General features: G+C 45.9%; 1 protein-coding gene across 8 annotated transcripts in view; it reads right to left on the bottom strand.

Moving 5' to 3' along the window:
• Positions 1 to 25,975, bottom strand: part of ARHGEF6 (Rac/Cdc42 guanine nucleotide exchange factor 6) — a 98,645-nt gene that overhangs the window by 72,332 nt on the left and 338 nt on the right. For 6 of the 8 annotated variants that reach the window (XM_047715548.1, XM_047715547.1, XM_047715550.1 and 3 more), the window contains exons 1-2: positions 25,398 to 25,577; positions 24,131 to 24,214 (exon numbers count right to left, since the gene is read on the bottom strand). In XM_047715548.1, coding sequence (XP_047571504.1) covers positions 24,131 to 24,214; positions 25,398 to 25,562 — 249 coding nt within the window. In that variant the 5' untranslated portion in view covers positions 25,563 to 25,577. Of the gene's footprint in view, positions 1 to 14,119; positions 14,653 to 24,130; positions 24,215 to 25,397; positions 25,824 to 25,975 lie in introns of those variants that run through there. The other 2 variants (XM_047715549.1, XM_047715555.1) reach the window with 2 other exon arrangements.

The raw sequence follows: 25,975 nt of genomic DNA, 5'->3' as shown, positions 1-25,975 counted from the left end.
AGCTTGTTAATCTGCTGCCTTCCAGAAGGTTCCGCCTTGCCTTACCCTCCGGCTTCTTTCTTCGGAACTGCCCCAGCCTCTCAGTCTGTAGAGATGCCGGACACTCAAGCCTTCAGCCACCTACCAAGGTCACGTTCTCTATTCATTCTGTGGATGTTAAGATTAGCTCTGGATTTCCAACAAGAAGGCGGACCCTTGGAAGCCCAAACTGTACCCCCCAGAGCAAGACCAATGTCCGATGTATGAGAGACTGGAGAAACAGTCATTCATTGGCTGATCAGCCAGAGGAACTTAAACACAAATCAGGCCTCAAATGCAAGGTCCATGAAGCCAGTTCTCTGAAAACTTTCTCATTTCTGGATCCTGAGTGTCTAGAAGCAGGTGCTTAATAAGTATTTGATGACTTGAGGAAAGTTTAGAAGCTCTTGCCCGCAGATGATTAATCACAACTGAAGAAAAAGTATCGCCAAAAGGACAGTAGAGTTCAAAAGAATCAGACTAAGAAAGAAACAATCAAATTTCCACATGACTTTGCAGGAAACACCAATTAAGTCACCTAACAATACGCCCAAACTCATCAGCAAAATGAAGCTGCGCGACTGTGAGATGACCAAAGGTGCTTCCAACTCCAAGGCTGTGCATTTATTTCATGGAGTTATGTGCCCAATTTGGGCCAAGTCTGCAGTTGCTGGCCATCCTGGGTCATACTGGGGCCTTTCATTCTCCTCATGAGGCGCCATGACCTCCGCACTACAGAGAAAGGAAGCAGGGCAAAAACTGTGGGATCTGCTGGAGTTGGCCATATTTTGGGAACTGTTCCATAATACATCACTTAAAGGACAAACACCGTAAAGCCAAACTCACCAAAACAGGCTCTGAGTCACAGCCAGAGCACAAGTGGGATGTGGCAAAATATGCCGAAGGAACTCACGAAGAAGCAAGAGGGGTTGAGAGGCAAATCGGAAGCCTACAACCTGCATGCCCCGAGTCCCTCGTACACCAGCTTAGCTGGGTAGGAAGGCTGTTTTGCCAAAGTTACAACCATTTCCTTTCTTTAGAGATCACTCTCAACGGTGTAACTGGCAAACACTTTGGCATTCCTTGCTTATGTGTATGGGTGAGTCACCTTTTCAAAAGTATGTCATTTTCAGAGATGCCCATCAATGCCCAACAGACATTGACCAATCAATGAATGAAGGTTCCTCCAACTGATCCCAAACAAGATTTACACGTAGGATGCAATCCAAACCTGGCAAGGTGGGTATTCGGGAGCTCACCAATCAGACACGTCAGGAAGGGAGGAATTTCCATGAACCTCCATGCCGCTCAGCCTAATGGAACACAGTCTTTAAGTGCCTACAAAATCCAATCCCCAGTCTTCAGGCTGGCATTCGGATTTCTTCTCAAGCCCATCATTTCTCACCATTGTCAACTTGTATGCCCCAGAAGCCACTTTCTTCACTGTGCCTCTCTCCAATATGCACACTTGTCCTTACGTAAGAGTGCCCTCAACCATCTGAATTGTCCTTTGGGGCCCAGATGACATCACACCCCCCCACAGGGCCTGCGCCAGACACTACACCTTGGTACGCAACAGGCTTCTTCTTCTGAACTCTGTGTTACGCTCTAGACTCTGGACCCACTAACTTGGATACCTCACCATACACTGCCGTCCACACTGTTAAACTCCACGATTTCCCATAAACCTGCTGGCTCTTCCCACAATGGCACAGGCACAGCACCCAGATGGTGAACGAGTACCTGTTGACTATGGTGCTTTCCTTTTAACCTAAAAGTTAAACAGGTAGGGCACCTGGGTGGCTCAGTTGGTTGAGCAATTCCCTTCAGCTCAGGCCATGATCCTGGAGTCCCGAATCAAGCCCTGGATCGAGCCCCAGATGCAGTCTCGCATCAGGCTCCCTGCTCGGCGGGGAGTCCACTTCTCCCTCTGACCCTCCCCCCATCTTGTGCTTTCTCTCTCTCTCAAATAAATAAATAAAATCTTTTTAAAAAGTTAAACAGGTATTTCTTCCACTAGAAACACCTGTCCTTCTGGCATGCCTTCCCTGGAAGCAAAGACAGAGGAAAGGTCATTTTTTGTTTGTTTGTTTTCTGGTAAAACTTGATCAGTCAGGGCTCATCTATTTTTCCATCACTTGGTAAAATTCTTCTTTGGAAGACTGTGATTGAGAGTCATGAAGAATGCAGATGAAGCATTTATCTCACCAAAAGGAGTGAAGGTACTGCCTGGGATCACTTGGGAGAATCCCAGTATCAGTCCTAAAGCTCAAGTGCCGTACCTTGAAAATCCAATGAAATCAAGAGAGTTTGGGTAACATAAATAAGAAGTGTGGGGCGCCTGGGTGGCTCAGTCCCATTAAGCATCTGCCGTCGACTCAGGTCATGATCCCTGGGGTCCTGGGATCCAGTCCAGCATCCGGCTCCCTGCTCAGCGGGAAGCCTGCTTCTCCCTCTGCCTGCCTGCCTCTCTCAATCTCTCTCTCTGACAAATACGTAAATAAAACCTTAAAGAAAAAAAAAGAAGTGAGCTGAGGGCTAGAAAGGCAGAGAAGGTCTTCCATATGACATGGGACCTAATTCACACACCACTAATCTTCCTTTCTTTCTTTTAATGAAACAGGTACTCTAGCTTGGCGTAAAGAAACAGTAAATACTGTAGAATTTAGTATTTAGCTTTCTTTTTATCCTTATTTTCATTCACTGAAGAGTCATTTCTATGAATGAAAGTCAACTCTTGATAATCTATGTAGACTCTTAGATATACAAGCTATCTAAAATACATTCTTAAAAATTCATCCTGGGGCCTCAGAGTGGCTCAGGCGCTAAACATCCAACTCTCGGTTTCAGCCCAGGTCATGATCTCGCAGTCATGGGATCGAGGCCCACGTCAAGGCTCTCCAGTGAGCGTGCAGCCCGCTTGAGATTCTCTCTCTCCCCTCTAGCTCCCAAACACGCTCTCAAAAACAACAACAAGAACAAAAAGATAAGAAGTCATCCAGTCATTCTTCATTTAACAAATATTTACTGAAGACCTGGCATACGCCAGGCACCAAGAGGTAAATCTGTTGGAAGATGAGAAATAAAACAGATAGTATGTAAAATCTGGCAACTAAAGGAGTCACCCACGGGCTCACCAAAACCACTCTTTTCCCACTCTGCTGTCTGTCCTGGAAGGTACTTTTGCAATCCCAAATCAAGATGTTCCCCAGTCCATAACCCACTCCCAAACACCAGCATGTCTTCAAAGAATGCAAAGTGGTCACACTACAGCAAAGATGCCCAGTCACGCTATCACAACGCATAGGCCCCCAAAGAAGTAGTTACATTTCTTTTGGTGTTAAAATACTGCATTCTCGGGTGCCTGGGTGGCTCAGTTGGTTGGGTGACTGCCTTTGGCTCAGGTCGTGATCCTGGAGTCCCCGGATCGAGTCCCACGTCGGGCTCCCTGCTCAGCGGGGAGTCTGCTTCTCCTGCTGACCTCTCTCCTCTCATGCTCTCTCTCTCTCTCTCTCTCTCTCATGCACACTCTCTCTCTTTCTCTCAAATAAATAAATAAAATTTTTTTAAAAATACTGCATTCTCGGTTTGCATACGTTTCTCACAAATTACTGGTAAACAGCCCCAGTCTGTGGAGACCTTGCCATGAAGAAGAGACAAACTGTAAGACAGACTGTTCCTTAGTGTTCAGGCCTGCTTCACAGGCTAAGCTCTTCATAAAAATGATGTGAAGACCCTGACACCTTAAAGATGCCTCTTAAAATAATGCCCATGCTTCCCAGAGTAGAGAAACCTGCCTGCTATTGTCTAGAGCGAGACAAGCCCTTAATTTAACGGTGTCACTCACCGCTCTGCAAACCACCGCCTTCCATCTAACCTTAATTTAATCCTTTCTTTTCCCTGTTGCCCGTTTCAATCCCTTAGCTGATATATCTGATCTCTGTAATAATATTCAGGTCCCCAAGAAAGTATAAAGCTGGGATTTTACTCTGTTTAAGCAGAACTTAATTAGGAAGGTAAATGTTCTGCCAGAAGTCAAGCAGAACTGATGGGTGGCTCTATGTTCCTCCGAATGAGCCATCTCTCTGAACCCAGACTCCCCTCCGTGCGGTAGGGTCCAGCCGGCCAAGGTACGATGACAAAGCCTAGAGCTAATCAGATAGGTGTCTGGTATCCTAAGTCACTCTTCCAGATGACAGCAGAGGAAGTGGCAATTCACTCCTGAAATACAGAGGTGGAACACCTTCGGAATGGGGGGACATATATCCCCTCTAAAATGTTGGCAAGCAAAGGCCCTATGAAACTGACAGGTGCCCTCCCCCTTCTTCACTTGCAGTTCCAAGGCCAGACCTTGCACTTCCTTTTGGTACTAGCCCCAAAGTCATTGCCAATGGTAGGGCACACCTTCTGCTGTGCCAGCAACAACTGGTCCTTGGGGGCTGCCTCGAACGGTAACGTATGACCGGATTAGAATGGGGCTGGAGTAGGGGAGAGCTGGCCAAGACTGTGTGCTCTGGGGCTCCCAGCAACAGTCTGGATTAGAATCAACATGAAAACCCAATTAGAGGGAATGAGATTTAAAACAAGATAAGGGAGACTCCGCTGATCCAATTTTCTAACAAAATGCATGCCTTTTGTTATTATTAATATACATTCAACCCAACCCAGAAATGACATGTTTCCTTTTTAAGTATTATATACCATGTTTTTTTTTGTACAGAGGCAACTGACTTTGATTTTCTCCCTCCACTATGCCCAATTTGACAGACTTACTACTTATTTCCCAGGGGGCAAGGGGAGATGTTTTTTGTCGGTCGTCACCAAAATAGAAAACCATTTGTTGAATTGTGTAATTTAACTAAAACAACAAGCATCTTGCTCTGGGGGGTATTTTTAAGTTTCAAGCTATTGTAATTATAAAACGAATGTGTTTGCTTTAAAAGGCACAAAAATTAAAAATAAAACAAATAGAAGACACAAAAATTAAACTACCTCACCCAGGTAGTAAACGTGAGAAACTGAAAACATTCTGTCACCTTCTAGTTTCTGCATAGACCAGAAAAGAGCAAAAAGCATTCCTGATTTTTTTGATTCCAAGAGGAACCCATCCAAACTGTTTCTATTATTAGCACACAAAATGGTAGCTAAAGAAGTTACTGTGGCTAACAACTGAATAATTCATCGTCTCTGAAGAATTCGGTTGCTCTGTCTTCTCCAGAACTGGAGCCCCACACATCTCTAGTCTTGAGCTCTTATAAAGGAAACCATATACAAATTGCTTTCAGCAGTTAAAAATTGGCCACGCAAAGCATTGAGAACAACAGCAAGACAACCAGCTGGAGACCTTAACATGAACTTTCATATCTGGTTCATAAAACTCTTGAGATTATATGTAAATTGAGAGAAATTATAATTAAAGGTTCTAGTCTCTGTTCTGTGGATCTCACTGAGCTACGATATCACTGAAATTTAAACAGTCTTTAGGGACTCCAAATAAAATACTTAAACAAATTAAATAGGACATATAAATAATTTTAAACACATTTCAGTACACTCTAATCTAAATTCAAGTTATTTTCTATGATGTGAGGCACTGAGAATTTCAAGTACAAAAAAAAGAAAAGAGCTTCAATTAGTGAGCGAAAGATGGTAATAATTTTGAAAGGCCTGATGCGTGCTGGTCAACACGAGAACAGAGGCCAAGGCCGCCACCACGATTCATCCAAAGTTCCCAGAAAACACTCAGCTTGGTTCTGCCTTCAGAAGAGGGGTGTCACATTGAGATACCACCTTACACCAGTTAGAATGGCCAAAATTAGCAAGACAGGAAACAACATGTGTTGGAGAGGATGTGGAGAAAGGGGAACCCTCTTACACTGTTGGTGGGAATGCAAGTTGGTGCAGCCACTTTGGAGAACAATTGTGGAGATTCCTTAAGAAATTAAAAATAGAGCTTCCCTATGACGCTGCAATTGCACTACTGGGGATTTACCCCAAAGATACAGATGTAGTGAAAAGAAGGGCCATCTGGACCCCAGTGTTTATAGCAGCAATGGCCACGGTCGCCAAACTGTGGAAAGAACCAAGATGCCCTTCAACGGACGAATAGATAAGGAAGATGTGGTCCATATACACTATGGAGTATGATGCCTCCATCAGAAAGGATGAATACCCAAGTTTTGTAGCAACATGGACGGGACTGGAAGAGATTATGCTGAGTGAAATAAGTCAAGCAGAGAGAGTCAGTTATCATATGGTTTCACTTATTTGTGGAGCATAACAAATAGCATGGAGGACAAGGGGAGATGGAGAGGGGAAGGGAGTTGAGGGAAATTGGAAGGGGAGGTGAACCATGAGAGACTATGGACTCTGAAAAACAATCTGAGGGTTTTGAAGGGGTGGGGGGTGGGAGGTTGGGGGAACCAGGTGGTGGGTATTGGAGAGGGCACGGATTGCATGGAGCACTGGGTGTGGTGCAAAAACAATGAATACTGTTACGCTGAAAAGAAATAAAAAATTTAAAAAAAAAGAAGAGGGGTGTCAAGTATTAGAAAATATGTGGGCATTTTACCTTCAACTTTACTTTAAAAAAATGGATTTTTTTCCCACAAACAAGAAGCTTCTGTCCAATAAAGCATGGAACTAAGAAACAAGATGGCCAGATTTTGTTTTCCTGTTTTAAGGTTCCTCCCTGTTTAAATTCTCCAAGTAACTGGTATAAAAGCCCAGAAACCTGGAAGAAGCCATGATCCCACAGAGGCCACAGTTTGCTCCGCCCTGCATCCAAGTTTTTTGTTTGTTTGTTTCAGTAGGCTCCACACCCAGCATGGAGCCAAAGGTGGGGCGTGAACTCACAACCCTGAGATCAAGACCTGAGCTGAGATCAAGAGTCAGACACTTAACCAACTGAGGCATCTGGCAAGTTGTTTTCAGTGTTAGGATTTCTTTTTTTTTTTTTTTTAATTTTATTTTATTTCTTTTCAGTGTTCCAAGATTCATTGTTTATGCACCACACCCAGTGCTCCATGCAATACACGCCCTCCTTAATACCCACCACTAGGCTCACCCATCCCCCCACACCCTTCTCCTCCAAAACCCTCAGTTGGTTTCCCAGAGTCCACAGTCTCTCATGGTTCATCTCCCCCTTCAATTTCCCCCAACTCCCTTCTCTCCATATCCCCATGTCCTCCAAGTTATTTCTTATGCTCCACAAATAAGTGAAACCATATGACAATTGACTCTCTCTGCTTGACTTATTTCACTCAGCATAATCTCCTCCAGTCCAGTCCATGTTGATACAAAAGTTGGGTATTCATCCTTTCTGATGGAGACATAAGACCACCAAGCCGGCACTATAAGAAATATAAAAGGGGGGGGTTCTATAAAAGAAGAAAGAACCCAAGAGTGACACAGAACAGAAATTTACAGAGACAATCAATAGAAACAAGGACTTCACAGGCAACATGGTGTCAATATAAACATATCTTTCAATAATCACTCTCAACGTGAACAGCCTAAATGTTCCCATAAAACCACACAGGGTTACAGATTGGAGAAAACGACAGAGCCTGTCCATATGCTGTCTACAAGAGACCCATTTTGAACCTAAGAATACATCCAGATTGAAAATGAAGGGATGGAGAAGCATCTTTCATGCCAATGAGCCTCAAAAGAAAGCTGGGATAGCAATTCTCGTATCAGATAAATTAGATTTTAAACTAAAGACTATTGCGCCTGGGGGGCTCAGTTGGTTGAACCAAAGACTGTAGTCAGAGATACAGAAGGACACTACATCATTCTTAAAGGGACTATCCACCAAGAAGATCTAACAATTATAAATATTTATGCCCCCAATATGGGAACAGCCAACTATATAAACAACTGTTAATCAACATAAAGAGTCATATTGATATGAATACATTAATAGTAGGAGATCTTAACATACCACTCTCAGTAATAGACAGATCATCGAAGCAGAAAATCAATAAACAAGAGCACTGAATGACACGTTGGACCAGATGGACCTCATAGATATATACAGAACATTCCACCCTAAAACAACAGAATACTCATGCTTCTCGAGTGCACATGGAACTTTCTCCAGAAGAGACCACATACTAGGTCACAAATCAAGGCTCAACTGATACCAAAACACTTAGATTATCCCCTGCATATTCTCAGATCACGATGCTTTGAAACTAGAACTCAACCACAAGAAAAAGTTCAGAAGGAACTCAAAACACCTGGAAGCTAAAGACCACCTTGCTTAAGAATGCTTGGATCAGGGGCGCCTGGGTGGCTCAGTGGATTAAGCCTCTGCCTTCGGCTCGGGTCATGGTCTCAGGGTCCTGGGATTGAGCCCCGCATCGGGCTCTCTGCTCGGCAGGGAGCCTGCTCCCCTCCCCCCCGTCTCTGCCTGCTGCTCTGCCTGCTTGTGATCTCGCTCTCTCTGTCAAATGAATAAATAAAATCTTAAAAAAAAAAAAAAAGAATGCTTGGATCAACCAGGAGATCAGAGAAGAATGTAAAAAATTCATGGAAACCAATGAGAATGAAGACACTTTGGTCCAAAACCTATGGGATACAGCAAAGGCAGTCCTAAGGGGGAAATACATAGCCATCCAAGCCTCCCTCAAATAAATCGAAAAATCCAGAATACACCAGCTCTCTTTACACCTTAAAGTGTTAGGATTTCAAAAGATCTCTCTCTCTAAAGCATGAGTCACTTCTTAGAGTTTGCTTAATATAACTAAAGACTTAAGTGAACTTTTTTTGATAACTCAATGTTATCATGCGTGAACACTGGGATATATTAAAATTTCAGTTACAATCTAGCTTTCATTGAGTCTGCTCAGTGCCAGGCACTGTGCCAAGTGCTTTCTCTGCTTTCTCTCATTTACAGCTAAGGGGTAGTGTATACCTGATACAGCGAAGTAGCACATTCCTAGTATTACCTACCACTACTGCCACCGAAGTTAATGCACATGTAAGAAGTGGCCAACCCAGGTCAGTTCAAGTCCAAAGCTCAGGTTCTTGGGCAGTGCCCTGCTATGCGACTTCTCAAGAACACAGGTTTCCCTGACCAGGATTCAAACCCAGACCAAGGGAGGGAAAGTCACAAATTCGAGCCACTGAACCACAGAGCATGTGCTGAGCTGCCTGACCTTGAACCAGAAGGCCCGAGATGGTTATGTATTCGGGAGTCTGCTTTTCAGAGTCTCCCGGTCTCCTTTCCGGGCGTGCTATTGATTTCATTTCTTCCATGTTGTACATGGATACATACTCTTTCTACCACTGCCAGCACATTGAGGCCCTCACGGCCCCCCTTCTCCTTTTATCACGACCTTCTATCTCCATGCTGTTCTCCAATTTGCAAAGTGCTTCCACATACCTTATCTCATCTAATCTAATTTTCTGTTTCTAATCCGTTTGGGGATGAGCAACCAGATTACCCATAATTCCAACATGCTTAGATAAGTAAAAGTCACTAGGCTTCAAGTGAGATCCTGAGGCAGTCTCCCGGGAATGAAGTGCCAAAGCCTTGGTGCAAAGATTGTGGGGCGGGGCGGGGGGCTCTCTTCTACAGTCCAGACCTTCCCTCACCACTCACTCGTGCTATTGGTCATTTAGCCACTAAACATTTACTGAGTACCTACTAGGGGCACATGTTATATTGAATGCTGGCATTTTAAGAATGATCAAACTCAGCTTCCTGCCTTTGAGAAGTGCCAAGACTAGGAGAGAGATAAATGTGTCCACAGATCCCTATCAGGAGTGGCCCGCCAGCATTAAGAAAGCCTGGCACACAGGATTATGGGAATGAAGACGATAACTGTCCGATCCAGCAGAGAAGATTTTCTAGAAGATCTGAGATTCTGGAGGAAGCTTGGTATCTCTTTCTTTACGGTTCTTAATCAGGTGGCAGACACTGGAGGTTGCTAGATGGCTGAATTCTAGATAAACCATGGACGTGGTTCTCACATCTGGCTGCACATTAGGATCACTTGGGGACCTTCCAAGAAACAAACTAATTACAAGACACGGTGACTCTGGGAAACTGCTGGGCAGAACCTGCTGAAGCCGAACACAGACATACCCCGTGACCCAGCAGTTCCATTCCCATGTACAAACCCAGCACCAGAAGCCGGGCATGAGACACGCACGGTGCACAGCGGCCCTGTTCACAGCAGCCCAAGGCTGGCAACAACTCAGATGGCCACCAGCAGGTGGATGGATAAACAAAAGATGGTACAGCCACAGGATGGGATATGACCAGCGATAAAGAGAATGAACCGTCTGGACCCATGACATGGGTGACTTGTACAAATGTTACCCTGAGTAAAAGAAACCTTTACAAATGAGTACCTACTATATGATTCCACTCATATAATATGCCGAAACAGAAAAAAATGACTCTATTGTCTTAGAAGTCAGGGCAGTGGGGTCCACTGGTGAGGGGTGTGACTGGGAAGGGGCAGGAAGGTGGCTTCCAGGGGATGATAATGTTGTGTTTCTTTTTTTTTTAAAGATTTTATTTATTTATTTGACAGAGACAGAGATCACAAGTAGGCAGAGAGGCAGGCAGAGAGAGGAAGGAAAGCAGGCTCCCCGCTGAGCAGAGAGCCCGATGTGGGGCTCGATCCCAGGACCTTGAGATCACGACCTGAGCTGAAAGCAGAGGCCTCAACCCACTGAGCCACCCAGGGGCCCCGATAATGCTGTGTTTCTTAATTGGTGTGCTGATTATATGGATATGTTCAATTTGTAAAGGTTCAATCAAACCATATACTTAGAATTTGTGCAATTTCTGAATTCACATTATATTTCAATATGAAGTTTATTTAAACACTAAAAAAAAAAGAATACCAGGGCCCCTAGATGGCTCAGTTGGTTAAGTAGCTGACTCTTGATTTTTGTTTTGTTTTGTTTTGTTTCTTTAAAGATTTTATTTATTTATGGGACACCTGGGTGGCTCAGTTGGTTGAACGGCTACCTTCAGCTCAGGTCATGATCCCAGCATCCTGGGATCAAGTCCCACATCGGGGGACTGCTTCTCCCTCTGCCTGCCACTCTGTAAAAGATTTTATTTATTTATTTGTCAGAGAGAGAGAGCACAAGCAGGGGAAGCTGCAGAGAGAGAGGGAGAAGCAGGCTTCCCACTGAGCAGAGAGCCTGACATGGGGCTCGATCCCAGGACCCTAGGATCATGACCTGAGCCAAAGGCAGATGATTAACTGACTGAGCCACCCAGGTGGCCCTGACTCTTGATTTTGGCTCAGGTCATGATCTTGGGGTTGGGAGATCGAGTCCCATGTCAGCCTCCGTGCTCAGCGGGGAGTCTGCTTCATATTCTCTCCCCCTCTTACTCTGCCCTCCCATGCACTCTCTCTCTCTCTCAAATATATAAGTAAATCTTAAAAAAGGGGGGGCACCTGGGTGGCTCAGTGGGTTAAAGCCTCTGCCTTCAACTCTGGTCATGATCCCAGGGTCCTGGGATCGTGCCCTACATCGGGCTCTCTGCTCGGCAGGGAGTCTGCTTCCTCCTCTCTCTCTGCCTGCTTCTCTGTGATCTCTGTCTGTCAAATAAATAAAAATAAATCTTTAAAAAAAAAAGATTATTGTAGCACCTGGGTGGCTCAGTGGGCTAAAGCCTCTGCCTTGGGCTCCGGTCATGATCCCATGGGATCGAGCCCCGCATTGGGCTCTCTGCTCAGCAGGGAGCCTGCTTCCCCCTCTCTCTCTGCCTACTTGTGATTTCTGTCAAGTAAATAAATAAAATCTTTTTAAAAAAGGATTCTCTCTTTCCCTCTCCCTCTTTCTACCCCTTTCCCTCTCTAAAAAAAAAAGAAAAAAGAAAAAAGAAAAGAAAGGAAATACCTAGGCTTGGGCTCCACTTACAGACCAATTAGGCTCAGTGGAGGGGGGGATCCTCACATTTGTATTTTATAGAAACTCCCCAGATGGCTCTGATGTACAGCCATATCTGAAAACCAAGGGGCTTAGTGTTCCTGTATTTATCAATAGCTCCTTTGGGGGACAGTCTGGCACATGGTAAAGGGAATGAGTTCTGGAGTCAGACCCATCAGCAGTAATGTTCTGATTTGCACTGACATTTGTCTGGATGATCCCCAAACCTCAGTTTCCTCCACTGTATGATGGGCACAACACCACCTCCCTCCCAGGATTGCTGGCAGGATGAAATAAGGTAATATACGTAAAGCACCTAGCACAGTACCTAGAATATAGCAGTAGGTGCTTAAGAAGTGGTGGCCAAGTGGTAGCTATTCCACTCCTTTTCCTCCTTTGCATCTGAGCACAAGGATGAGCAGATAGCTGCAAACGCACAAAACCCACACTCTCCAATTTCTCCTCCTGAATGAGTTTCTTTGTAAAGACTGGAGTAATATTATACCTGGACTAATGATATCAAACCTGCTATTCCTGAAGATGAATGGAGAGGACACAGACTGTCCGTAAATACAAACAACAGACCCTCCTTTGAAAGGCTTTTCTCCTGCCCTCATCCTTAAGAACAGCACCAGCCCTGTGCGAGCAAAGACAAGGCCAAGATGTGAGTTGGCAAAAAGAACAGAAAAACGAGTAGCTTGGAAGACATACCATCCGTAAAATGTGCCAAATGAAACGCTGTTGTATAAAATGTCATAGTTTAGTAAAAACAAACCAAACAAAAAAGTGCTGAGCTGAGAGCAGAAGACCTAGGTTGGAGTTTTGATGCTGTGACCGGTAAGCTGTATATGACTGGTTAACTAACTTTTCAGTTTCCTACATGCTTTGCAAGGGCCCTGCGAGTTTCAGATAAGGTACGTAGAAGGCATTCGGAAAAAAAATTGAGCAGCAAAGAAATGCAAGACGACGATACAAGCTGCAAATTTACTCTGTTCCAAACTCCAATCTCCAACCACCACCACCCCCGGGGAGACTGAGAACTCTCTGATATTAACCGCTCCAAGCACACCCAGCCTGAAGCTCACTTATGTAAGAAGGGACTGCAGCACTGCCTGGCATGTAGCGTAATACTCTGCTTAAGAGAAATCCTTGGAAATGCCTCAGCTGAAGTCCAAGGGCAGGCCCAGGCCTTAACGTTTTGGAGAGAGGTGCTCTCAGTCACAGAACACTAGAACTGTGGCTGGAGCAAATGATGTCATCCAAGCTCCTCTTACCATGGTCAATGTCAAAATTAAGATAGGAAGTTCAAGGACAAATTGTGGGCTTTCCAGGCAAATAGAAGTTAGAAAAGCAGTTTGGACCTTAGAATCTTGCCGTTAAAATTGTTAATACTTTACAGAACATCAACTGAAATTTATCCTATTGTGTGATTTTTTTTCAGGGGTTACATGACGCTTTTATTCACAAAACGGTAAGTAGTTGCATAGGCGAATATATTCCCTTATTCCATTTGTATTCCCACTACACATTAAGAAAAGGGAAGAAAAAAATCCTGTGAGTCACCCATACAGCCCCGAACAATAACAAAGCAAAAATAAAAATAAGATTTTTGAAAAGACAGAGATAAACTTAAGGGCTCTCCACTCTAGAACTAAGAAACGAAATAGCTCAAATACCTGTTGGGTTCCTAAATGACTGGAAAATGAAAACTCGAAATTAACTACAGGCACGTTGGTACACCTTGCAGAGTACAAGTCTTTCCCCATCCACAAACCATTCCTGCGACCCGTGTGCTCAATGCTGAAAATCTCCCCAAACGTGTGATGCCAGGGACTGAGGGCGTGGGGGGGGGCAGGCATCAAATTAGTATCCAAAACAGTACTGTCGACTACTGCCCTGGTTCCCGGGGAAAGAAGGAACCCTGTCCGCTGCAAAGCCGGCGGCCGGAGCCGGACAACTCGCCCCTAAGTTTGGCGCGTCCTCACTCCGCGCCCTCGGCCCCCGCCCCCCTCCCCCTCCAGGCCCCCGGGATCCCAGGGCACTGCCAGGCCCGGGCGAGAGCCGACCCCTCGGCTGGGGCTGCGAGCCACGGCAGGGGGAGGAAGGGCGTCTCCTCTGCACGCGGGTCCCTCGGCCCCACCCCGGCCCTCGCGTCCTCCCCTTCCCTTGACCCCGTCGCCCCCAGACAGGTCACCTGGCTCGGCCACTGCCCGCTGCTCCTCCCGCTGCTCGCTCTCTCGCTCCGGCCGCGCCGCGCACCCGCCGCTGCTGACTCCTGGAAGCGGCTCGCCCTCGCGAGTCACGGGGCCGGCGAGCGGGCGGGCAAGCCCGCCAGTGCCAAGGCTGCGGGAACCGTGCACCGAGCCAGAGAGGGGACCCTGCCCTGAGCGCGGCTGCCACCCGAGCGAAACTGGAGAGCTGGGCTCAGCTCGCCCAGGCGGGGAGGGGCGGCTGCAACTTTGCTCCCGAACGCGGGCGAGGAGGGGGCGCCCGTCTCCAAACTCCGTGCCGCGCCCGCCACCTCTCCAGCCTAAGGATTTGCTTTATGCCCCCCCCTCCTTTTTTTTTTTAATCTAAAGGGAAGCCAGATTCCTGCCCTCAAGTTCTTGCTTCCAGGGCCGTGTGGCTCGGCAGGCGGAGGAGAACGGCGCCGAGCGGGCTGCGGGAGACGCGCCCGCGGGGTGCACTGGCGGCGAGCCGGGCCAGGGCGCGCGGGGCGGCAGCGGCGGGAGGGCGGGAGCGGCGGCCCGGGGACCCCGCTGGGCTGCGCGCGCTGGCCCCTCCGGGCCCGGAGCCAGAGCCCGGCAGGGAGGGCGGCCTGGAGGGACCGGGCCAGCGGCGGGGAAGCGGTGACCCGGACCTGGATTGCCGAAGTAGGAACTGGAAGTGACAGCGGCAGAGCAGCCGTCGCCGCCCGGGTAGCCGTGGCAGCCGCAGAAGCCGCGGTGGAACGGCGACGGCCACACTGCGCATGCTGCCGCCGCCAGCTCCAGTCAAGCCCCGGGCCGCGGGCGCCTGGCCTGCCGCCGGCCACTGCCGGGGCCTCGGGAGGGAATCCCGGCCTGGCGGACGAGCCCTTCCTGGCGGCCCGCTTCCTGCCGCCGATCCCCGACGCCAGCTGGACCCCCCAGCTCTGTGCCCAGCCGCCGAGAGGGCGAGAAAGGAACCGCTCTCCGGCGGCCCTCAACAGCCATCCCTTCCCCAACTACCCTGGATGCTCTTCCTGCGCTCTCTGGTAACAGGACCCAGGTCAAAGGGGCCTGTTAGGAGCATAATAAGGTTCACGACAGATGTGGAATATTTACTGCCTTACTTGAAGTCCAGTTTTTACAGAAATATGATGCAGTCGGTAAAAGATTAGGACGGCCAGAGCCCTGGAACTCAGGGAAATTCCATTAGGAGTGTCAGATTTGCTCAACCGGAAAAACAAAAAACTTCCGATAGCCTCTTTACTCTTCCCACTAGCACAAACTGAGCGGCTAAATACACAAAGCTCTGCCCAGCAGAAACTTTTGGAATTGAGCCAGTTAAAAACAGAGTGTCCAACAGTTAGACATTACCAATCCCTACTCTAGTCTCCTCTTTCACAGATGAATCAACTGAGGCCTAGGGAAGGGGTGGGGGGGGTGTCTCTGACTTCACACAGGTGGCAGACTTGGCCTTGAAGGAGGGTCTGACTGATACCCATTACAGCTACTGGTTAGTTACCTGGCCTCAGGCCTCACTCCTCCAAGATGGTTCTGCTCTCCTAGAGCTAGAGCTCTCTTATGGGAGATTTAGCCGTGACTCTTGGTCATTAGTAGATCTGCCTCCCTTCCAGAACGGCCTTCATGCAGAGCAGCCCCTGGGGAATGGCAGATCGTCCATCCCACAGGCCCCACTTTGGGGATGGCACCCATGCTGTTCCAGTGACAAGGCAGATGGAGTGACTCAGGGAGACAGGAGGCAGTGAGGGGGCGGGGACAAAGAAAAGCCATACTGATACCAGCTGGTTCTGAAAAGAGAAGGAGAGAGAAAAGAAAAGAAGGGAGGGAGGGAGAAAGAGATAGAGAGAAGCATTCATGGAGCCTCATAGACATTCAATAAGCAAAACCTCTTTATAAAAGTAGGTTTGGCCCAGGAGCAAAACAGGAGATAGTAGTGGGCTGGCAGCAGAGGTGGCAGGGGACGGAGCAGGAGTATCCGCTGGAGGTGAAGCCAGGAGGCGAGCATGGGGGCTATAGCCAGACCAGTGTAGTCAAAGAGGTAGCACCCAGGCCACTCTCCACTGATCAGAAGAACTGTATCTGTCCCTCCTCCTCCCAAGTTCAAAGGCAGAATGAAAACAAAACTACCAGGGCACCTAGGTGGCTCAGTGGGTTAGGGCCTCTGCCTTCGGCTCGGGTCATGGTCCCAGGGTCCTGGGATCGAGCCCCACATCGGGCTCTCCGCTCAGTGGGGAGCCTGCTTCCTCCTCTCTCTCTCTGCCTGCCTCTTTGCCTACTTGTGATCTCTTCCTGTCAAATAAATAAATAAAATCTCAAAAAAAAAAGAAAACAAAACTAACACTGCTAGAATAGTGCTGTCAGAGGACTTCCTGGTCACATTAGTGACACTCTACCTAGACATGAGGGTTTTTCCATATGTTCTAGAAGATTTTCTCTTGAGGCCTGAGTGTCCTTCCTGCCTTCTCCATTCTGGAAACACATAAAAAATATAGAGCTGGTTCACAGAAAAGGAAATGTAAGTGGACTATAAAGGGGTCAGAAGATACCCAAACTCACTAGGATCATGAACCTCAAATTATAGCAGTAAACGAAATATCATTTTCACCCAACATTTTAGCAAACATGAAAGATAAATAATATCCAGTCCTGCCAGGGACATCAGGAAGAAGGCACTTCCTACTCACCCTACTCACCTGGTGGGAGTAGAGCTTCATATAGCATTTTTGAAGGGGATCTGAGAATATCTATCAAATTTTGACACAGTAATTCCATTTCTATGAAAAAAAAAAGCTTCAAGAATAATCACAGATATATACAAATCCATCTCTATGTGCACATACAACCCCATGACCTGCTGGGATTTATCCCAGCATTACAAGATTGATCTAACATATGACAATTAATCAAAGTAATACAACGTATCAAGATCATAAAGGATAGGGGCGCCTGGGTGGCTCAGTGGGTTAAGCCGCTGCCTTCGGCTCAGGTCATGATCCCAGGTCCTGGGTTCGAGCCCCACATCGGGCTTTCTGCTCAGCAGGGAGCCTGCTTCCTCCTCTCTCTCTGCCTGCCTCTCTGCCTACTTGTGATTTCTCTCTGTCAAATAAATAAATAAATAAATCTTTAAAAAAAAAAAAAAGATCATAAAGGATGAAAACCAACGGTCATCTTAACAGATACAGAGAAAGCATTTGACAAAATCCAGCACCCTTTCAGGACAAGAAAATAACTCAAAAAAAAACAACAACCAGGAATAGAAGGGAATCCTTCAGTCCGATAAAGGGTATCTATGAAAAACCCACAGCTAACATTCTACTTAATGGTGAAAGACTGAAAGCTTTCCCGTAAGATTAAGAGCAACAACAGGATGTCTACTTTAATCACTTCTATGCAACACTGACCTGAAGGTTCTAGCCAGGGAATTAGGCAAGAAAATGAAAGAAAAGGCATCTAGATTGGAAGGAAGAAGTAAAACTATCTCTATGCACAGATGACATGATCTTGTATAAGAAATCCACAAGGATGGGCGCCTGGGTGGCTCAGTGGGTTAAGCCGCTGCCTTCGGCTCAGGTCATGATCTCAGGGTCCTGGGATCGAGTCCCGCATCGGGCTCTCTGCTCAGCAGAGAGCCTGCTTCCCTCTCTCTCTCTCTGCCTGCCTCTCTGTCTACTTGTGATCTCTATCAAATAAATAAATAAAATCTTTAAAAAAAAAAAAGAAATCCACAAGGAATCCAAAAAACCATTCGAACTGATGAGTTAAGTTCAGCAAAGTTGAAGGATACAAGAGCAATATGCAAACATCGATTATATATTTATACACATGCACTGAACAATCCAAATACGAAATTAAGAAAATAATTCCATTTACAATAGCATCAAAAGGAACCAAGGAGGTGTAAGATACACACACTAGAAACTATAAAACACTGTTGAATGAAATTTTAAAAGACGCAAATAAGTAGAAAGCCATCCTGTGTTCACGGATCAGAAGACTCAATATCGTTAGGATGGCAATAGTCCCCAATGCCATCTACAGGTTGAACACAATCCCTATCAAAATGCCAGCTGAGTTTTTTGTGTTTTTTTGTTTTTGTTTTTTGTTGTTTTTTTTGTTTGTTTTTTTGTTTTTGTGGAAATGGACAGGCTGATCCTAAAATCCATATGGGCACACAAGGGATCCAGAATAGCCAAAATGATTTTGAAAATGAAGAACAAATTTGGAAGACTCATGCTTTCTGATTTGAAAACTTATTACACTGCTACATTAATTGATTGAGTGGGGAAAAGAATAGTCTTTTCAAAAAGAGTGTTTAAAATGAATGAATTTAGGAGGTGCCTGGGTGGCTCAGCTGGTTAAGCATCTGACTTTGGCTCAGGTCGTGATCTCAGGGTCCTAGGATGGACCCCCACATCAGGCTCTGAGCTCAGCGGGGAGTCTGCTCCCCCCTCTGCCCCTCCTCCCACTTGTGCTCTCTCACTCAAATAAATTAAAAAATCTTTAAAAAAGAGAGAATGAATTTGGATTCCTACCTCACACCATATACAAAAATTAACACAAAATGATTCAAAGACCTAAATGTAAGAACTAAAACTCTAACACTCTTACAGGAAAACATTACGTATAACTCTTCATGACCTAGCATTAGACAATGGGGTTTTTTTTTTTAGACATGATACCCCAAACACGAACAACAGCAAAAACAGATCAATTTGACTTCATCACATTTAAAAAAACTTCTATTGAGGGGGGCGCCTGGGTGGTTCAGCGGGTTAAAGCCTCTGCTTACGGCTCAGGTCATGATCCCAGGGTCCTGGGATGGATCGAGGCCTGCATCGGGCTCCTCTGCTCAGCAGGGAGCCTGCTTCCCTTCCTCTCTCTCTCTCTGCCCGCTTCTCTGCCTACTTGTGATCTCTGTCTGTCAAATAAATAAATAAATAAAATCTTAAAAAATAAATAAAAATAATGAAAATAAAAAACTTCTATGTTTCAAAAGATACTATCAACGTTGGGAAAGTGCTTTAGAGAGGGCTTTGCTTCTTAGATGTCTCAGCAGACCTCCCTGATCCAGCGTGACCTTCTAGAGGCCCTAGGACACTACAGCCATCTGCGAGCACAAGGATAGAGGTCCCCTGGAGAGACCCACCGGCCACCCAGAGGTTCAGAAGGCAGCAGCTCTTTTTTTTTTTTTTTTTTTTTTAAAGATTTTATTTATTTACTTGACAGAGAGAGATCACAAGCAGGCAGAGAGGCAGGCAGAGAGAGAGAGAGAGAGAGAGGGAAGCAGGCTCCCCGCCAAGCAGAGAGCCCGATGCGGGACTCGATCCCAGGACCCTGAGATCATGACCTGAGCCGAAGGCAGCGGCCTAACCCACTGAGCCACCCAGGCGCCCAGCAGCAGCTCTTTAATGGGGTCGCTGTGCCCCACAGCCAGTACTCAAGATATCACTATGCTGCCCCAGCTCTGGTTTCCACATTTTTCTACATTTCCCAACTAACCCTTTCAAGCCAGAACTCTTTCTTTAGCTAAGTAATAGTGTGTTCTTGGGGTCCCTGAGTTGCTCAGTCAGTTAAGCCTCTGACTCTTTTTTTTTTTTTAAGATTTTATTTATTTATTTGACAGAGAGAGACCACAGGTAGACAGAGAAGCAGGCAGAGAGAGAGAGAGGGAAGCAGGCTCCCCGCTGAGCAGAGAGCCCGATGCGGGACTCGATCCCAGGACCCTGAGATCATGACCTGAGCCGAAGGCAGCGGCTTAACCCACTGAGCCACCCAGGCGCCCTAAGCCTCTGACTCTTGATTTCAGCTCATGTCACGACCTCAGGGTCTTGAGATCGAACCCCCAACTAGGGAATCCATGCTCAGCGGGGAGTCTGCTTGAGATTCTCTCTCTCCCTCTCCCGCTGCCCCTACCCCCACTTGCGTTCTCTCTCAGCCACACTCTCTAACTCTTTCTCAAGTAAGTAAATAAAACCTTAAAAAAGTCAAACTCATGGGGCACCTGGGTTGCTCGGTTGCTAAGCGTCTGCTTTTGGCTCATGTCATGATCCCAGGGTCCTGGGATTGAGCCCACATCAGGATCTCTCCTCAACAGGAAGACTGCTTCTCCCTCTCCCACTCCTCCTGCTTGTGCTCTGTGTCTGTGTCTTTCTCTCTGTCAAATAAATAAATAAAATCTTTTAAAAAAATTTTTTTTAATAGTTAAACTCAGAAAAAAAAAACAGTGAAATGGTAGTTACCATGGGATGGGGAGATAAACACTGATATTGCTTAAGGACTAAGTAAGCCACAGTGGTCTAACGCCTGGCGTAATATTGAATATAGACAACAATATCGTACTAGTACTATGTGATATGATAAGTATATCTGTGACAGAATCATATTACAATATATAGATACAGCAATGTAACATGCTGTACACCTTAAGGTTATAGGTCACATGTCAAATATAGTCAACTGAAAAAAATAATTGAAAAAACTTTGTAATAGGGGCGCCTGGGTGGCTCAGTGGGTTAAAGCCTCTGCCTTCGGCTCGGGTCATGATCTCAGGGTCCTGGGATTGAGACCTGCATCAGGCTCTCTGCTCAGCGGGGAGCCTACTTCCTCCTCTCTCTCTCTCTGGCTGCCTCTCTGCCTACTTGTGATCTCTGTCTGTCAAATAAATAAATAAAATCTTAAAAAAAAAAACTTTGTATTTATGTGTGTCTCGGTCTGTCTCCTAGCTCCCTGGGAGCTTGAGACTGGGTGGTGCATATTCCTGGCTGTGGGGTCCCCCCAGCTTCACTTTCAGTCTCATGCCTTGGGTGTGTTATCTCATTTGATCCTTAAAACGATCCTACGCAGTACATGTTGTTAATGTCTCCATTATACAGATGAGGAAACTGAAACAGAGAGAGGCCAAGTAACTTTGCCTGGAGTCCACAGTCAGTAATTGACCGAGCCAAGACTCCAACCCCAGTCTGCCAAACTAGAGAAAGTTATGTGCTTTACCCGCGTGCCAGATACCGCCCTATTCCAATACCCCTGCGATGTTCAGGCCAGCATCAATGATCAAAGAGAGACAAAAATACGCCCAGTGCCTTCCATTCAAGAAATGAAAATTAGCATGCATTTTTCAGAAAGATTCATCTCCAAAGTGGGTGAAAATATTTTAAGCACTGGTACTTAAACGAGTAAGCATTAGCTATCAGAAAAATCCACTTCTGTGAAACGACTCGTTCTCCCACAGTGCTAGACCCAGGAGGTGTTTCTGTAGCATCTAGTTTTCTCAGAGAACTGCAAAGAAGCTCAGGACACCTTCTGGCAGCTTCATAGCGCAGAAATCATTGGCAACCTCACCATGTTTTTATTTGTCAAATAAAATGGAAAATACCATGATCTGTTCAATAGTAGATGTTATTCTAGAAGATATATAGAAAAGTCTCAGGCTACACCTACCTCGAAAGCCACACAAACACACACACACACATACACACACACACATACACGAGCCAATGTAGACACACACAGCTCACAGTGGGCAACAGGGACACCTGGATAAAATATTCTGGGACAACTATAGCCTGATGCTGTAGCTAACTTTAGAAAAAATTCTGAAGCAAGCCAAGTTTATCTGGGGCAAAGCAACTTGTATTACTACTACTAATAATAGCTAACACTTGGAGAAATGCTTACTATGTGCCACACACTCTTCTGGGGACATGAATGCATTGACATCTTATACTGATCCTACGAGATAGGTGCTGTTATTATTCCCATTTTATAGGTGGGGAGACTGAGGCACAGTCAAGGAACACGCCCAAGGTCACAAAGCTGAGAGAGAACTGAGATTCTGAACCCAAACAATTTAGGTCAGAGTCCATGATCAACCCACTATGAACACTTCTCCACAAATACTACTGCCACAACGTGTCTCCACTCTTAATGTCCCTGTTTCCCTGCTGAGCTCTCTACATACATTATCATCTCATAGATCTTTTTTGGGTCCAAGCTCTTAGCTCGAAATTATTATGTAGTATCTCATTTGATCCGTAAAACAACCCCATGAGGTAGCAATTAATGTGTCCATCTTACAGGTCAAAACACTGAGGCAAATACCTGAAGAAAACAAAAACACGAATTTAAAAAGATACACACCCACACACTTATCAAAGCATTATTTGCAACAGCTAAGATACGGAAACCAGCCAAGGGTCCATCAACAGATGAATGGACACAGATGTGGAATACATGCACTTGACCAACTCAACAGAAAGAAGGAAATCTTGCCATTGGTGACACCATGGATGGACCCAGAGGGTATCATGAGAAGTGAAATAAGTCAGACAAAGAAAGACCATTATCATAGGATTTCCCTCATGCATGGAATCTAAAAACCAAAACCAAACAAAGCAGAAACCAACTCATAAATACAGGAATAAGCTGGTGGTCACCAGAGGGGAGGGGACTGAGGGGACAGAGAGAAGAGATGAAGGGGACAAAGAGGCACAGACTTCCAGTTATAAAGTAAGGCAGGCCCGGGGATGACAAACACAGCATAGGGAACATAGTCAATAACTCGTAGGGGCGCCTGGGGGGCTCAGTCAGTTAGGCGGCCAATTCTTGATTCCAGCTCAGGTCATTATCTCAGGGCCCTGGCATCAAGTCCCATGTCAAGCCCATGGCCAAGCTCCCCCCACCCCACCTGCCCACCAGGCTCTACGCTCAGCAGGGAGTCTACTTCAGGATTCTCTCTCTCCCTCTGACCACCCCCCACTAAATAAATAAATCTTTTTTTTTTTTAATTTATTTGACAGACAGAAATCACAAGTAGGCAGAGAGGCAGGCAGAGAGAGAGGAGGAAGCAGGCTCCCTGCTGAGCAGAAAGCCCGATGCGGGGCTCGAACCCAGGACCTGGGATCATGACCTGAGCCGAAAGCAGAGGCTTTAACCCACTGAGCCACCCAGGTGCCCCAATAAATAAATCTTTTTAAAAATATTTTATTTATTTATTTGAGAGAGGGAGACAGTGAGAGAGAGCATGAGCGAGGAGAAGGTCAGAGGGAGAAGCAGACTCCCCGTGGAGCTGGGAGCCCGATGCGGGACTCGATCCCAGGACTCCAGGATCATGACCCGAGCTGAAGGCAGTCGCTTAACCAACTGAGCCACCCAGGCGCCCCTAAATAAATAAATCTTTAAAAAACTAATATTATGTGGTGACAAACAATAGCTATATTCAGCGTGGTGAGCATTGTGTAATGTATAGAATTTTCCAATCACTATGTCGTACATCTGAAACTAACATAATATATGTCAACTAAACTTCAAGTTAAAAAACCTACCATCTTTTCTAAATGAATGTGTAAGACTTCAGCATCATTTGAATGTACTATAATTTATTTGACTTTTCCCCTATTGCTAGATACTGATATTGTTTCCATGGTTTTTGCTTCTGCAAATAAAGATGTGATACACACACACACACACACACACACACACACACTGAGGAGCAGAGAAGTACTTTGACACTCAGACAAAAGTATCACCTCCTTTCCAGCAAGACCCCCATACGTACTCTACAGATCCATATACTATAAAACAAGGCAATGTAATTTAATACACAATTTCTACCACAGGGCCAGGTTCTCTGGGCTTTTCAAGGCCTCTATTCTAAAGGGTTAGTGGGGGAAAAGGGACAATATACTTTCCTCTTTTCCCAGCTCAGAGGCATTACAGTGAGGCGCCCCCCCCCAACTCCGCCCCCTTGCAGAGCAGCCAGTTCCCCCAGCGGGGAAGCTCCACACACAACCTCTGTCACCGGAAGCCTGCTTTCAGGGCTCGGATGCTGTATTCAAAGATATCCTATTCTGAGTTTTGATTTGGTTTGGTTTGGTTTGGTTTTGGCACTGGTTTTCAGTGCTAGACAAACTAGCAAGCCACCCCTGGAGACCACCAGTCTTAACCATGGTTTCCATAATATGCTACCCCTGTTTGATGGTCAAAATCAACCCAGGGCTTACCTCCACCTGAAGGGTCGCACATCCTTTCAGGAAGTCACCAATGTTGTTGAGGCAGTCAGCTTCGGTTTGGGGCTCGGAGCAGTACTAGATAAACAGAGTTACATGTCACTCGGACACTGTGGTCCCATGCCAAGCACACCCTAGCCCTCAGGTTCTGATAACTAGATAAGTAGGCTTTTTAAGACAGGGGGCCACACTGCTATCAATCCAGGAAGAGAAATAACCACTGGAGGAAGTGATGTAACAGTCTAAACGGTCTGTCTGTTTCAAATGTCACCAAACTTCCAGTCCCAAACCATCTATCTCTACTGACAATCCTTTTCTTTGCCTTCTACTGAGGTGTGGGGGTAGCGAATTGGATCCAGACTGTTTTTTGAACTTGGTTCTTGCTTTTAATCTATTACCTGGCTCCCTCCTCCCCATGATAATTTATTAAAATCCTGTTCTCCTGTTTGCTACATTTGGTTACAGTTCTGTATGCTGTTTCTTTCAAGTTTAAGGAAACTTACAAGGAAATCAATTTGCTCAATAAAAACACAAACCGGTTCAAGAAGGCAAAAGAACTCATGTTATGCTCACAGTCACGTCCCCGTTAACCACAGAAAATAGCTGTAGGATCTGACCTTTAAACTTACTTAAAGTGCCTACTTTAGAAATTGCCCATCCTCACAACCTTAGCTTCCCAACAATAAAACTTTAGGCTTTTGAAAAGAGACTGAGGCTAATTTCACTTTGAACACATGTTGCATTCAACACATGTATCTGCTTTCTGTTGTTTAAACAAACCTTTCTGACACTTGGGATTATTTCTCCTGGTTGCCTCTGTTTCAAAGGCTATTTTCTTTCTTTGAGAAGAAAATCGACATTGATTTGAGCCAAACTGTCAATAAACACCATCAATATCTGTCATAAATCATCCCATTATTACAAAGACTCATATATACCCCAAGTTCAAAATATGCCCTTGGTACACGGGGAGGTAGAACATGTCGCTCTATGACAGAGCAAATGATATGGGTATTTTCTCCTTGTCCCCTAGCACCAACAGTGCATCACGGTTTTGCTATATTTGGGGGCCAACTGCTAGAGGATAACCTTTCATTTTCTGTGTTTTCTGAACTACAGAAACAAGACAGAATGCCAAATTCTCAGGAAAAGATTCAAGTGGGAGCGTCCCGAGGCCCCGTGCAACAGAACGTCTCAAGGGTTACATTATTACTGCTCTCTGGTGGTAAGCCATCGCAAAGAGACTGCCTATCTCCCTTACCTTTTCTAGAGAGCCAGGCCTAAGTCTGTTGATCAATTTGCACAGCACTACCCCATTCTTCAGAGAGGACTTCAAGAACTCCTCCGGATCACAGATGGTCTTTTTGGGGGAATCTAAAACTCCCAAGGATATAAGCCATGTCACGATTCGCTCTTCTGGGTTCATCTCTAAGGACGGTATGCTCTGCACAGCTCCGTGGGGCAGCTGCAACGACTAAGCCACATCCGTAATTGCATCTGCTACTGCCTTCCGTTTTTATAAGTTCTCTTCTGGGGCTTGCAGAGCAAAGCCTCTTGACAACTTTTCTTAGATAACCGTGGAACCCACTCGAATGACGGGATCTTAAAGCCACAGAGATTGCACTTAAAAGATGCAGACATAGAAGAAGAAAAATCCTTGGATAATGCTGGGTTTCTTTGTCCAAACCTGCAAAACAAATTCATTAGGGTTTTAAAAAAAAAGAAGAAGAAGAAGAAACACACACAAACACCACCCCCCCCCCAAAAAAAAACCCCAACAGTGCAAGAAGCTGTAAAGGAAGGAAATGAGGAGGAGGCTGGGGAGGGAGGAGAGAGAAG

Source organism: Lutra lutra, chromosome X (assembly GCF_902655055.1).
Source record: "Lutra lutra chromosome X, mLutLut1.2, whole genome shotgun sequence".
Taxonomy (NCBI): domain Eukaryota; kingdom Metazoa; phylum Chordata; class Mammalia; order Carnivora; family Mustelidae; genus Lutra; species Lutra lutra.
The sequence above is the reverse complement of the archived record's forward strand: the minus strand, read 5'-3'. Positions and strand labels throughout refer to the sequence as shown.